Source organism: Lutjanus erythropterus, chromosome 7 (genome assembly GCF_056507025.1).
Source record: "Lutjanus erythropterus isolate fLutEry1 chromosome 7, fLutEry1.hap2, whole genome shotgun sequence".
Classification (NCBI taxonomy): Eukaryota; Metazoa; Chordata; class Actinopteri; order Lutjaniformes; family Lutjanidae; genus Lutjanus; species Lutjanus erythropterus.
The window spans coordinates 14,187,998-14,201,501 of NC_139323.1; the positions used below are offsets into that span (position 1 = coordinate 14,187,998).

Genomic DNA, 13,504 nt, shown 5'->3' on the forward strand with positions numbered 1-13,504 from the left:
TGTGTATATATATATATGCATGTGGGTGTGTCTCCTCTTGTTCGTGTAGGCCAGGGGTGTTTTGACCCTCTCGGTTTTGGCCCGCCAGAGGGTCCAGTCCGGCCCGCGGGATGACTTTGCAAAGTGTGAAAATTACAGATGCATTAATTTTAGGGTTGAAACGATTCCTAGAGTATAATATAAGAATATGTTTAAACCTGTACAACTGTACAGCACACTGTGTTTGGCATGTGGGGGTTATTAATCCACCCGCGATTCAGTTTTCACAGCAGCAGAGAAGCTGCGTGTGGAGGAGACTGTTGTTAATGACGGAGTTTATTACAACAGAAACTATGACATCGACATCAACCAGATGCACTTATAAGATTAAACAAGTGTATAAGGAGGCCTATACGTAAAACAGGAGAGTCTGTGTTTGTCTGTGAGAAACTTTCAGACCTTCTCACAGCAGAGTGAACAGGTGAGGGAGGAGAGGAGGGCAGACTGATCACTAATCAATCACTGATACCGTCGTCCTCTCGGACTGATAAAAAAAGATAAAAATGCCAAAACTGGTGACAAACCAAACCTGGGTGTCCACACAAATAAAGTCTTTGTGTGAAACACTGCAGAGTGAAACATCGTGCTGTTTACAGACAGTCTGCTTGTAGTTTGACGGAGACAGAGAGGGTCGTGTCTAGAAGGGAACCCTAGATCCGCGAAAGATCGCGCGAGTTTGATATTTTAGTAGAAATAACGGGCCCAAATCTCGCGAGCGTTGTGCAAATAAAGAGTTACCTTCTAGACACGACCGAAAAAGGTGCGCTGCTCCAAAAATAGAAACTCATGTCTCGGTGCCGATGTTTTTAATGTGGCGGGCCGCCATAAAGAAGGGTTCAGGGGCTGCATGTGGCCCCTGAACCAAAACGACTTTGACACCCCTGCTTTACATCAACTGACAGAGTTATAAACAGCTGATCAACTGACAGTGGAGGACTCACCCTCATTTGTTATCGTCAGTTGACCATGTTGTGCTCGTCCTGAGCTCCTGCAGTGTTTCACTTTGCTCCCTGAGTCTGTGGAGGAGGCAGCAGGGGGAGAAACAACTCGCTTAAACCATAGATCGTATATTAAATAGGATCTCAACCTATTTAATAGACTATCTGTGTCACCATCTCACTATTTGGATTTCAGTATTAATTTTCACAAGTGCAAGTCCTACATAATGCTCCTTTAAAAGTGAAAATGAATAAAAACCCTGGAATGGAATTTGAACCAAAACTGTAGAACAAGTTTTCTTCCTGGGCTGAAAAAATCCTCTTTCTGGACTGGAGTCTTCTTCCCTGCAGTGGAAGAATAAAGAGGAATTAGTTACTAAATAATCAGGCAGGTATAGTGACACACATAATGTACAAACAGGTTTCTTGTTTACAAACATTACAGGATGCACACACATTCGCAGGGCAGAACAGCTTTGGTAGCTGGTCAAAAGATTATAGTCAACAGATGTAATCAATGTACTTTTAACATGGTTTTGTAATTCCTTGTTGACTCAATGTTGGATCTGTTTGTTTGTCCTATATATCATATTAATATATAAAATGTTAGCTAACAATAGTTTACTGTCAGTTTAGTCATCAGGTCTCTGATGAAATCATCTTGCTAAGTTTGTCATTCAAATAAATGTTTAGCTAAAAGGAGCCGAATGAGAAAAACTTAAAAAGGCTGCTTTAAGTACATTTTGGAAAGATATTTTGATGCACTTAAGATCATATTTCATCAAAATCTCACAAAAGATGTTTCTGGGTTTAACCCCAGAGGTCACTGAAGGAAGAGCAAAAAAATACATTTTACAAATATTGACAGCAGCAGCAATTAAATGTATCACAATCAAGTGGTTAAAACCTGACCCTCCAACATATAATATGTGGATTGAGAAGGTATGGGAAATTTACCATATGGAACTATTCATTAAATATTCATTAAAAGATGGAGCCCTGTTGTTGCCATACTAACATAGTGAAGTGAGTCAAATCTACATGCACACTCTACAGTACATATGTATCTTCTTATCCGATTCACCCCTTGATACATACACTACACTCATGCCACTCCAATTTTCTTAGTATTCTTTTCTCATTATTCCCCCTTTTTTCTTTTTTTTTTCTCCCTTTTACTTTCTCATTTAGTTTTGTCTTGTTTTGTTTTCATAATTTATACTTTTGTCATATTCCAAAATTAATATTTGATTTATTTGGTTTGATTTAATTTGTTGTGATTTGTCTATAAGCCACACATACAGCTGTAAAAAAAAAAAGCACTATGGAGACTCTGAAAATGATTGTATAACTTACAGGAATTGAAATAAAAACTAAGTTAAAAAAAAAAAAAAAAAAGGCTGCTCCTTCCACCGTTAGAAATCTATTTTGATGGACTTCTACCACTTTATTTTTCAGGTCTGATCCCGACCACACGGGGGCGATACCGACGCTCATGAGGCGGAAGCAGTTTTCCGTCAGCTGCCTCGGTCTTGTTTTGGTCCTCCTCCTAGCTAACGTTAGCTAGGTGCACCTTGTCTGTTTGTGTGGTCAGACTGTACCGTCACAGCTAAAAGACATGAAGAAGTTTTTCGATGACATTAAAAAGGACATTAAATTTAAATCTGCGGGACCGGGGAAGAAATTGACAGAAGACACCAGGCAAGAAGAAAAATTTTCTCTGCTACTAACTACAACGTTAGCCACATAGCTAGGCTAGCTGTCTAATGTCTGCAAAGCGGAGATAGCAAAGAGCTACCTGCTGGGTTTTAATGACTAGTGGGTCGCTATTCGCATGTCGTCAAGCTAACTAGAACAATGCTGGTCAGTAGTTTTCATTGTATATATGGTAACGTTAACTCTAACGTTTAACGGGCTGTTGTCCGCCATTGGTAATGCTAATTGGATTATATAACACTAGGCACAGTGGAGGGCGTCTTTCTAATTTAACAGTTAGCTCTAATCCCTGGACAAGCTTATTGATGCTGCCGCCAGTAGTCTTAACTAAAGTGACTTTTACTCGTAGTTAAGCTTTCAAACTGCTCACTAGAAAATAGACGACTAAGAAATAGCTCAGCGAGCTAAGATACACACTTCTTATGTTAAAGTAATGTTTGTGGCTGTTTGGGAACGGATCCTTACTTGGCTTTTTCTGTCCTCTTAACACTGTAGTAAGAAGCCTGATGTGGTGCAGAGCAGCTCCAGTGCCAAGAATAATCGCCATGCTCCCAGTGAAGGAGCTCAGAGGGCTGGAGCCGCTGCTCTGGCCAGGATCGAGCAGCATCCGAGGCCGAAGGTCCACACCTCTCAGGACGCCATCAGGAGCCAGGGTGAGACAAACAACGACGCTCATCCAGCTACGGTTCACCCGAGCTTAAATCCACCCCTCTTCACATCACTGTGATCTTTTCACATTCGCTGGTTGATCTATTGGACAAATGCTTTTTGCCAAGTATTTGAACTCACTACACAGTCCATTCCCAATGTATGTTAGTACTCAATACCTTGAAGATGTCAGTCAAAATAACTCAGTACTGCTGAACTTTTCCAGTCAACCGTACTTGCATTCAATCCTTTTCATACCCAGATCTAGGAAAAATACTGTTTATGTGGTTTTGACCACAGCCAATCACCACAAGCATTCCTTATAAAGAAGGGCCTTTGAAAAAGGTATTGAATCAAGTACTACATTGGTGTCAGTATCACTGGTATTGGTACTGATATTGCAGTTTTTTAAACGAAGCCCAGCTCTTGTGTATGTCCATTAGAGGCTTCAAGTTTCCACATCATACCTCTGCAAGTTAAATATTGGACTGGTATTGGCTTTCAAACTGTTTGTGATGTTACAACCATGGTTGTAAGCCCACCCCTGAAAATGTGATTTTCATTGAGCACAGAGAAACTTTATATGTTCAGTAGATGAGTGTGAAAGACACCTTTCTCATTTCAAACTCTGTGCATATATGATTCTGTACAGTGAAGCTCTAACATGAGAAAAACAAATTTTTGAGTGGAGAGGTTTGGGGTTGTGGAGCCTTTATTCAGATCAGGGTTTATGGTTTGTGGTAAAGACAGACCTGATTAAACATAAGTTATTTTTGAACCCTCTTCACATCACTGTTATCTTTTCACATTCGCTGGTTGATCTATTGGACAAATGCTTTTTGCCAAGTATTTGAACTCACTGTACAGTCCATTCCCAATGTATGTTAGTACTCAATACCTTGAAGGCTTCAAGTTTCCACATCATACCTCTGCAAGTTAAATATTGGACTGGTATTGGCTTTCAAACTGTTTGTGATGTTACAACCATGGTTGTAAGCCCACCCCTGAAAATGTGATTTTCATTGAGCACAAAGAAACTTTATATGTTCAGTAGATGAGTGAAGGACACCTTTCTCATTTCAAACTCTTTTGAGTGGAGAGGTTTGGGGTTGTGGAGCCCTTATTCAGATCAGGGTTTATGGGTTGTGGTAAAGACAGACCTGATTAAACATAAGTTATTTTTGAACTCTGAACCAACTGTCTGATAGTTTATTTGTGGCCCGTAACTGTAATACATCTGTGGAATGTATCTCCTGACAGCATCTTAATAACCATACAATTGGCATTTTTGAAAAGCTTAAAGGGACAGTTCACCGTTTTCAAAGTCTTCTTCTTTAAAAAGAAAGCTAATTGCAAGCTAATGTCAATGAATTTCCAATTTCATACTGAAGTTGACTCCTGTAGTGGAAAATTGATGTGGTCATATTATGTAATGAACAGAGGGCCTTTGAATGTGTTCATATTTAATAGTTATAGTCTTTATTTTGAGGAAGCATATCTATATACAGTAGGGCTGCACAGTTAATCACAATTGCAGCAAAGTTGCAGTATGGCCAAGTGCAATTTCCAAATTGCAGAACCAGAGCCAAATTGCAATTTTCTGAAAAAGGAACAATGTACAAAAAAACATCATCATAATGAGGCACTGTAGTGCTGCACAGATGACCTGGACTAAACATCTGGTTCTCCAGATGAAAGAAAACCATTTGTTTGGTACAGACCCCAAGAAATGTCACATCATCACAATTTTAATAGTATTTTTTTTTTTTCAGTGAACTTGAAAATTGTAACGCAAAACTGATCATTCCCAGTAATCGTGCAGCCCTTTTATAGAGCAATTTCAGTCATCACAGAAGACACTTAAAGTTGAAGAGTTGTGTTTGGCAGTTCACCTGAATGGCTGTTGAGCAGTTTACATGAACAGCAAAACATTAGTTCTGTTATTTAGGCTTAAATGGAAGAATTTGGTTAAAGAAACACATTTTAGGTTTCCGTTGCTTATGATTCTGTGTTTGCTTGCAGTGAAAAGAGAACTGGAGGCAGAGGCAGCTGCACTGGCTGAAAAAGAGAAGGCAGCCACAGCAGAGGTTTGTGTAACTGTTTATTTTTGGGTTAAATTATTGAGATAATATTTAGCCTCAGTGGTCAGTTTCTTGCCTGACTATATTAATCAATGTCAATTCTTTCCAGGGATCTAAAGTACCAGTGAAAGATCTTGCTTTGCTGTCAGTGTCAGGTGTGTATTTCACCTGTCCGCTGACTGGAGCCACTTTGACTAGGAGTGAGCGGGAGGTACACATTAAAGAGGCCATTTTGATGGTACGTCTGAACATATTATCCCTTGTTGTTTGTTTTAGCTTGAATTAGAACGTGTTTGCAATTCTTAGCAGCACAATACTTTAATCTGAATATCTACTGCGTACTGTTGATAAAATATGTGCTCTGTTGTTACTGTCAGCGGTTTGAGGAGGACGCAGTCGAGGCCTCCGTTATGATGATCCACACATTTAACAAAGACAGAGAGAAAGTGAAGGCCGCTGTGGACATCATCAGCAAGTAAGACACTTAGCAATTGTTCAATAGACAGAATTTTTAAATTTGTTTTCCACTGTTCTCACAGAGCTGAATATCTTCATTTACTTATATTAAACATTTTAATGTTTTCTTCATTGCTTTGTCAACAGATATGTTGACAATATATGTAAGAATCCCACAGAGGAGAAATACAGGAAGATTAAACTCAGCAACAAGGTGTTCCAGGTGTGTTTGTAAATTTATGACATTATGATTTTATGGCCTTGTGTGTAAGTTTAAAGAAGATTTTTTTGCATTTCTTTAATATCATTCTGTCTTTTGATTTATTACAGGAGAAAGTTCGTTGTGTGGAGGGCAGTCGAGAGTTCCTGCAGGCGCTAGGCTTCACAAGTGTTATGCTTCCTGTAGAAGGTCAAGGTAAATTAATCCTGATGCCTTTTGATAAACAAGGTCTTATCGACAGGCTGTTGGGTCCAGTGGTTTATCACAGTCAGCAGATCATTTAGAACGTCAACCTGGCAGTTACATATTTTCAGAATCAGGTTCCTTGCCAAGTAGGTAATACGAGGCCATATGAGGAATTTGCCTTTGTGATTTGGTGTGTAACAATGAATATAGGTAGAAAAAAATATGAAGAAAAATTAAAGAAAGGGCTGCAAATTAAGAAACATAAACAGGAAATAGAGAATTAAAAATAAAATGAAAAAATATTATGAAAATATGTACAATATGCTATTTAAATTGAAATTAGAAAGCTGCACAGTTTTGTGGCAGGGATGTGCAAAGTATTCTCCAGGACATATTTTAATTTGGGTTTGCATTTCCTTGAGATCAGAGGAGGAAGAGGAGTTCCTGGTGTTACCGGAGCAAAGTCCTGACGCCCTGGAGTTGATGAAGGAAAGGAGGGACCGTCTCCAGAGAGGAGAGCCAGTCAGAGCTCAGCTGGACAGACAGCCTCAAGCGTTCAGACCCTCTCCCAATGCCCAGCGCTTCGAGCTGCCACCAGAGTTCTACAACCTGACGGCGGAGGAGCTCAAGAAGGAGCAACAGCAGAGGTACACAGTCCTTCAGAAGTTATAGGAACCACATTTGTACATTGATCAATCAGTAAACAAGATCAAATTTTACATGTGGAAAAAAATGAAACAGTATATATGGTCCAGTACCACCGTGTAAGATGTAAGATGTGTATTGCTACATTTTTTTATTCTTATTTTTTTTTAAATTTTGGGTATTTTTGCCTTTATTCGATAAGAACCCCCAAAGATATGAGAGGAAAATTTTATTCTCTTGTTTGAATAAAACTCTGTTAGGCCCACATGATTTAGAAAATTATTTTTGACAGAAATTATGCTTGTGGTATGACACATCATCAGTGGGAATAATCATTTTATTTTCAATATTCTTTTTCACAAAAAAAAAAGTAAACCCTGATTCAAAAAAAGAAGTTTGGACTCAGTGTGTAATGTAAATAAAAACAGTACATAATGATTTGCAAATTATTTTCAATCTACATTTAATTGAATACAGTTCAAAGACAAGATATTATATGCTCGGAGTGATAAACATTGTTTTCTGTAAATTGACACTCATGAATTTGCTGCATTTTTTTATTTAAGAATTATGAAGATTTGTTATTTTGTTGCGGTCTGTATCAAACAAACATGTTTTCTTACATCTGGGTAATAAGATTTATAAGTCAGGGCATCTCTGTTGCACTACAATACTTCATATTAATGCTGTTTTGTCAGACATTTTTCCTTTATTTCAAATTTTCACATTTTGCTATTTGAATATTTCACCTGACCATACTGTGTTTTCAGTAGTATTTTGATAAATTGTGCAGCCCTGCTCTTTATCAAACTGTGATTATAAACTCCTAACTCATTGTGTTTGGTTAAATATTGCACAAAAAGCTTAAGGCTGTTGCAAAACCTCCCACATAACAGGGCTGTGCTCTTCTGCACATGACACGGTTGGTTTTAGCATTTGTTCAGCGCAGCTTCCCAGTTTGAGTGAAAATCATCCATGGGGTCGGAGGAGACAGTGATATCTTCGTGAGCTGTAAACCACTAGATTACATATTTGTTGAAATTTTATTAAAGAATAGAGATATTATCTACTGTTGGCTGAATATTTGACTCTCCTCAGGAGAAGACAACAGCAGATTGTTAACAGCCTCAAACGAACCCATCAATAATGCATCATAATGGGTCCCCTCAGTACTGCCCTGTTTTATGTGCACCCTGTGTGTGTGTGTGTGTGTGTGTGTGTGTGTGTGTGTGTGTGTGTGTGTGTGTGTGTGTGTGCAGTGCACTTCTGACCATGAGAGCCGTAAACCATAAATCTTACGGCTAGTCAGAAGCAGGCATAAAGTCAAAATCTAGGCTGATTAATATGGATAAACAGCCTCTAGTCACAGATATCTTCTATTCTGTACCATGAACACTCAAAGAGACGAGTTATTCAACAGAACTGTGGAAAATTAAAGCAATGCGGGTGGAAAGTGAATCATTCAGTCACACATAACATCAGACATAAGAAAATAGCATTTGCAGAGTTTACAAGAGAATCCATATAATTAAGAATTTGTCATAGACAGGGTTTTTACAAAGTTTTTTTTAAGTTTCTTCTCACTTAACTCTCAGAACTGTGTGATTTTTAAGGGAGTCTGGGGATATTGCAGTTACAAGTTCAATGGTGAAATTAGTTGAACGGGGTTCTCAGTAACATCTGTCCATCTGTTTCCTCTGAATAACCATTTATGTTCTTTGGTATTTCTCTCCAAGTTGACTGCTTCTTATTTGTTATTACACTGGACTGCTCAGTAATCAGTGTTTTCTTGTTCTGGCTGTGCAGCTCTCATGATTTTCTCATGTCAGTGCAAGATCAAATTTCCTTTTGTTTTATCTTTGATCCACCACAGACATACATAAGACTAGGCTTAAGTCTGGTTGTTGCAACCAACGTAAAGTCTATTTTAAAGACTTGTCTTAACTAAGACTGACGTAACAGTTGGGACCAGGCTGACTGAAGACCAGCTGGTGCAACCCACTACTGCTGGTAATTGTCCATCATCATTGACTGCGTGTACTAAATGCCCTGCGGGTCTTGTGTGTGTTTCCCAGGAGTGATTTGGTGGAGAAGAACGCCATGCTGCGCACTAAAGCCATGAGGGAGAAAGAGGAGCAAAGGGAGAGAAGGAAATACAACTACACCCTGCTCAGGATTAGACTGCCTGATGGGAACCTGCTACAGGGTAAGAGCCTTGTTTTAAAAATCAGTTCAGAACAATACAAATGACTCAATAACCTAGACCCCCGATAGAAATGGCAGTGAGTCAGTGAAGAGTATGTGTGATTCCAGGGACCTTTTATGCGTGGGACCGGCTGCCTGTGCTGTTCAGGTTTGTACGGGAGTCGCTGGTGGACGGCTGGCAGCCCTTTGAGCTCATCGCTCCTGGAAGTCAGAAACTACAAGAGTCTGAGGAAATCGCTCTTGCAGAGTGTAACTTGGTGAGTTGAAACCAGAGTTCTCTCATGAAACTGATGTACATAAAGTAATCTGTTAGATTAAAGACATATTCATTTAATGACAGAACTAATATTTTTTTTATTTTTCTGCCGTAAACAAATGCAATGAAAAGTCTGAAACCAGTTCCTTTATTACCATGAATATGCACACTTCAGTTTATTCATCCACTGCTTGAAAATAATAGTAGTAGTAAAATTAGTAAAATTGGACATTATTTATTACTGTATTTTAAACAAGAGTGTGAGGTTCTACTGTGTTGAAATAAATTAACTAAATGTTTAGTCTTCTGCTGGTTGTTCCCAAACATTTAGAGTCATTATCCTTTTTGTGGTTAGCATTTCACAGGTAGCTTGCTTTGTGTCCCAAAAAATATATAAATATACATATACATATATATGTAATTAATTAAATTAATATCATAAATGTGTGATGGCTAGTTGACTAATGGCTTGAACTGATGACTACTAGTTGACCAGGAAAATTGGGGGCAGCCCTAATTACATCCCAAATCATCTTAAAGCAAACTCTCTCAATCTCGACAGAAACAAAATAAAACTCATCAGGCTACAATGTTTGCAATAAATGTGTATATTTATGGCCATTTTTTAAAAAAAGAAATATGTCTTGAAAATGAAATTTCACTCAATATCTACTCACCTCTGTGATGATATGAGGATGGGTGAAGATCTGCAGCTCACAAAACACTCCCGGAGCTTCAGCAGAAAACAGCGTTGCAGCCAAATCCAGTAAAGTTGAAGTGAATGGTGATCAGTTTTAAAATGTAAGAAAAAAAAAAAAAAAAAAAAAAAAAAGTTTCCATACCGCTATATATATATACTTGGATAATTTATGTAGTAAAAACACACAAACATTTATTTTTTCCCCTCGTTCTGTGTTATTGTATATTGAATAACTTGTGGCTCTGGTAACTTGTGCTAGACATGTGATTGTTTTACCGTCTTTATTAATGAAAGAAACATTCAATAGATTAATAATGAAAATAACTGTGAGTTGCAGTTCCACTACAAACTGAAATGACATCTTTTATACAACCCTGTATTTGCAGTTTCTTGCAGTTAATGTTAAATGACGGCTGTATGTTTTTCCCTCAGGTCCCTGCAGCTCTACTCACGTTCGCCTGGGATGCAGCTGTGCAGGCGGATATTGCAGCAGCAGGTGGAAAGAGCCCAACCCTCCTCAAACCAGAGCTGCTGGAAACCATCCGGACCCTGAGCTGAGCAGACGCTGTGTCCCTGAACTCCCCCTGCTACAGAACCTCCTCCTCTGGCACTAATGGGGTGAACTTGTCCCTTACAAATGACAAGTGATGAGTTTATTTTTACAAATTCTAACTTCAGTCAGTAGCAGCGATAGATGAGGGGCAACTTCACCCTGATGCTTTTGCTGAGCGTACCCCTCTTTCTCTCTCCATGTGGGGGATAATGTCACACTACAGAGTGTCTCAGCAGCACATTGTGTTGAAGGAAGCATTACTAACAGATGTAAGGACAAAGTTGATTTTCTGTTGCATCCTGAGTGAATGTACATGCTGTGTGGTAAACAGGCCGTGGCAGCAGTCCTGTAACAGTCAACTGGTCAGGTATGCTACACGTGGCGTGTTCAGAGACCTTGTTTTAACTGTGTCGACACTCCTCCCCTTTTATGAAGTAAACAGTGGAAAAGTGGAATTAACAGTGTACACCTCTAACTTAACAGTCACGTAGAGGAAAATCTGTTGTTGATTTGTGTTGGGTATCTCAGCACCTAGCTTATTTTATTTAAAAAGCTCTGGGTGTCTGTTCACTGGCTGTACCTAGGACTTGAAATGCTGTTAGTTTTGTTTGGCAGCGCTCGATTTGGTGTGATGTGAGCCTGACTCATCCATTTGTCCTCTGCTCTGCGGTGGCCTTGCACTCCTTGGTGTTGTGCGACAGACTTCTCTGAAGCTGCTTCGATAATTAAAACTTCAAATGCGTTTTTACATGTATGAGCACAAGCTTAAATTACATCATATAGCATCAAAAATGTTTTTCTGGATAATTTGACTTAAAAATCAGGCCTGAATATGAAACCTTACTGATAAGGCCCCCAGTTTATTTAAGGGAAAATTTGGTACTTTTCATGGATGGATGTCCAGTTGATGTTAATGGTAAATGAAGTCAATTGAAACAATAAATTCCTTAGCTATTCTAGCACAGATTTAAATCTACACTACAACATGGCGTGACGGTGTGTATTTAACTGATACACCCTTTTCTTGAATCAAGTGGCTGTAAAATGGATAAATACATTTAATTTCCTATAAATTCTGTAACATAAAAGCCCCAGTTATTTTGTTACTTAAAACATTTTTATTATGGAGCAGCAAGTTCAGGAAATGTTGAGTTTCATCAGCAGTAACTGACCAGGATTTGTATCCAGGTGAAGTATTTTATGTGAAATGGTAAAATAAAGCAGAAACCTGAAAGTATAAACAGTGATGTAGGAGAGAAACTAAATTTCAAACCACAGAGATTCAGTTAGAAGAAGAAGTAATGAGAGCTGAACACCCACAGACTTTAAAAAACATCTGTCTCTGCCCTCCTGCACACATTGTTCAGTCATAATTTAGTTGTTTTTTGTGGGCTGGCATGAATGAAACTAAATGCATTAATTTTTCTTAATTTTATCTAACAGAAACTGCATAATGACAGGCTTTGTGATATCAGCAAATAATGCACCGTTGTTCAAAGAATCCATATTATATCGTATCATGCTGAAACTTGTGATTTAAACCCATACTGGCTACAAAGAGATCCAAGCTGAAACAGCCTGTACTTCTTCCTGCATTCAGTGACATTACTGGATGCAGGAAAAACAACAGATTTTGCAGTAGAACTCAGCTCCCTGTCAATAAAGCACAGAGGAAATTATTGCTTCAATTGACAACATATACCATCAACTCTGTAGGAGATCCACATACAAAGTGGTGAATTTTCCCTTTATGTTTTCTAAGTGTTAGCCATGTGCTGACAATGGAATGGGGATTATAATACCAAAATATTTTCCTATATTTTACCAGTTTGAAGCACTTTTCAGGATTATTTAAAACTTTATAAAACACTTTAGGTATAAAGTGTGTCCTAAATGTAGAATTGTTCAAAAGAAATCCCTCAAACATATTGCTTCACTCACGCTACTCAAGTGATAAATGGTTTAATTGTAGAGGCTCACTGCAGAAGCTTCATGTAACCAACTTGCTCTGGCATGCAGGCAGGCATGATTTATATTTCTGTTAACACTGGCAGCATGGACTCATTGTGATAATGGTGGTTTTAAATAAGCTTGTATTTTGTTTGTATCAAACTAGTTTCCTTGAGATTAAAAAAAAGGGTCTATATTTCAAACATGGTGAGAGTACATGGAAATGCAATTCATAGCACCAACCAGCCCACCAGGTCCAATGAGAAATTAAAGTTGTCAAAGGGATTGTTTCAAATTTATCCCAAAATTGTGTAAAATGTTTTGGATCTTGTCCCTTTCCCGTGAAACATGTTGAAGGTTAATCAGGTTTACTTTGGTAGTAGTTTTGCTGTACATGAATATATACCAGGTAAATCTGTGAAAGCTAATTATAGTTCCTCCTGCTTGTGGTTGGTTAAGATGACAACAACCTACCTCTCATTGCTCGTCTCTCTACTATATCCCAAGTGAGTTGTACACAACCGTGTGACAGAAATAGATCTTAGAAGTCCTGGCATTGTTTTTTTTTGTATTACAATAGATTTGGTCACCAACATAAACCAGTAGTTATATTGGTTGCACACCACATACACAATCCATTTGTAACTGCTGGGTTATAATTTGATGTCGAGTGTAAAGTTGGACAATCCCAGTATTTTTAAGGCCAACTTAACCACAAGCAACATTTCTGCACTTCTCTGCTGTCTTGTTCAGCCTGTCCACCAGTTGCCCCACAAGTATTCAATGGAAGGGAGTAAATGTTTTTTCAGCATTGTAACCTTATTAAAAGTGAGCAGCTGTGATCTGTCCAGATGTTGAGTCGTGTTCTGTTGCTTTTTAACCTGCCTGTAATAAATCACTTGCATTGCATC

At 38.4% G+C, this 13,504-nt stretch overlaps 1 protein-coding gene across 1 annotated transcript; it reads left to right on the top strand.

Annotated features, from left to right (window-relative positions):
• Positions 1–2,478: 2,478 nt before the first annotated feature.
• On the top strand, positions 2,479–10,843 carry ubxn6 (UBX domain protein 6). The gene is made up of 11 exons (XM_084722848.1): positions 2,479–2,678; positions 3,189–3,346; positions 5,364–5,428; positions 5,532–5,660; positions 5,800–5,897; positions 6,026–6,101; positions 6,209–6,293; positions 6,712–6,931; positions 9,005–9,135; positions 9,243–9,391; positions 10,523–10,843. The coding sequence occupies exons 1-11, from the start codon at positions 2,596–2,598 to the stop codon at positions 10,646–10,648; spliced, it is 1,320 nt and encodes a 439-aa protein (XP_084578974.1). The 5' UTR covers positions 2,479–2,595; the 3' UTR covers positions 10,649–10,843.
• Positions 10,844–13,504: the final 2,661 nt, after the last annotated feature.

What these genes read in the sequence shown, in the direction of transcription:
- ubxn6 (XM_084722848.1), top strand. Translation starts at nt 2,596, where the DNA reads ATGAAGAAGTTTTTCGATGACATTAAAAAGGACATTAAATTTAAATCT. An exon ending in TTAAAGAGGCCATTTTGATG is followed by an intron (nt 5,661 to 5,799) that starts GTACGTCTGAAC and finishes TGTTACTGTCAG; the next exon opens with CGGTTTGAGGAGGACGCAGT. An exon ending in CTCTTGCAGAGTGTAACTTG is followed by an intron (nt 9,392 to 10,522) that starts GTGAGTTGAAAC and finishes TTTTTCCCTCAG; the next exon opens with GTCCCTGCAGCTCTACTCAC.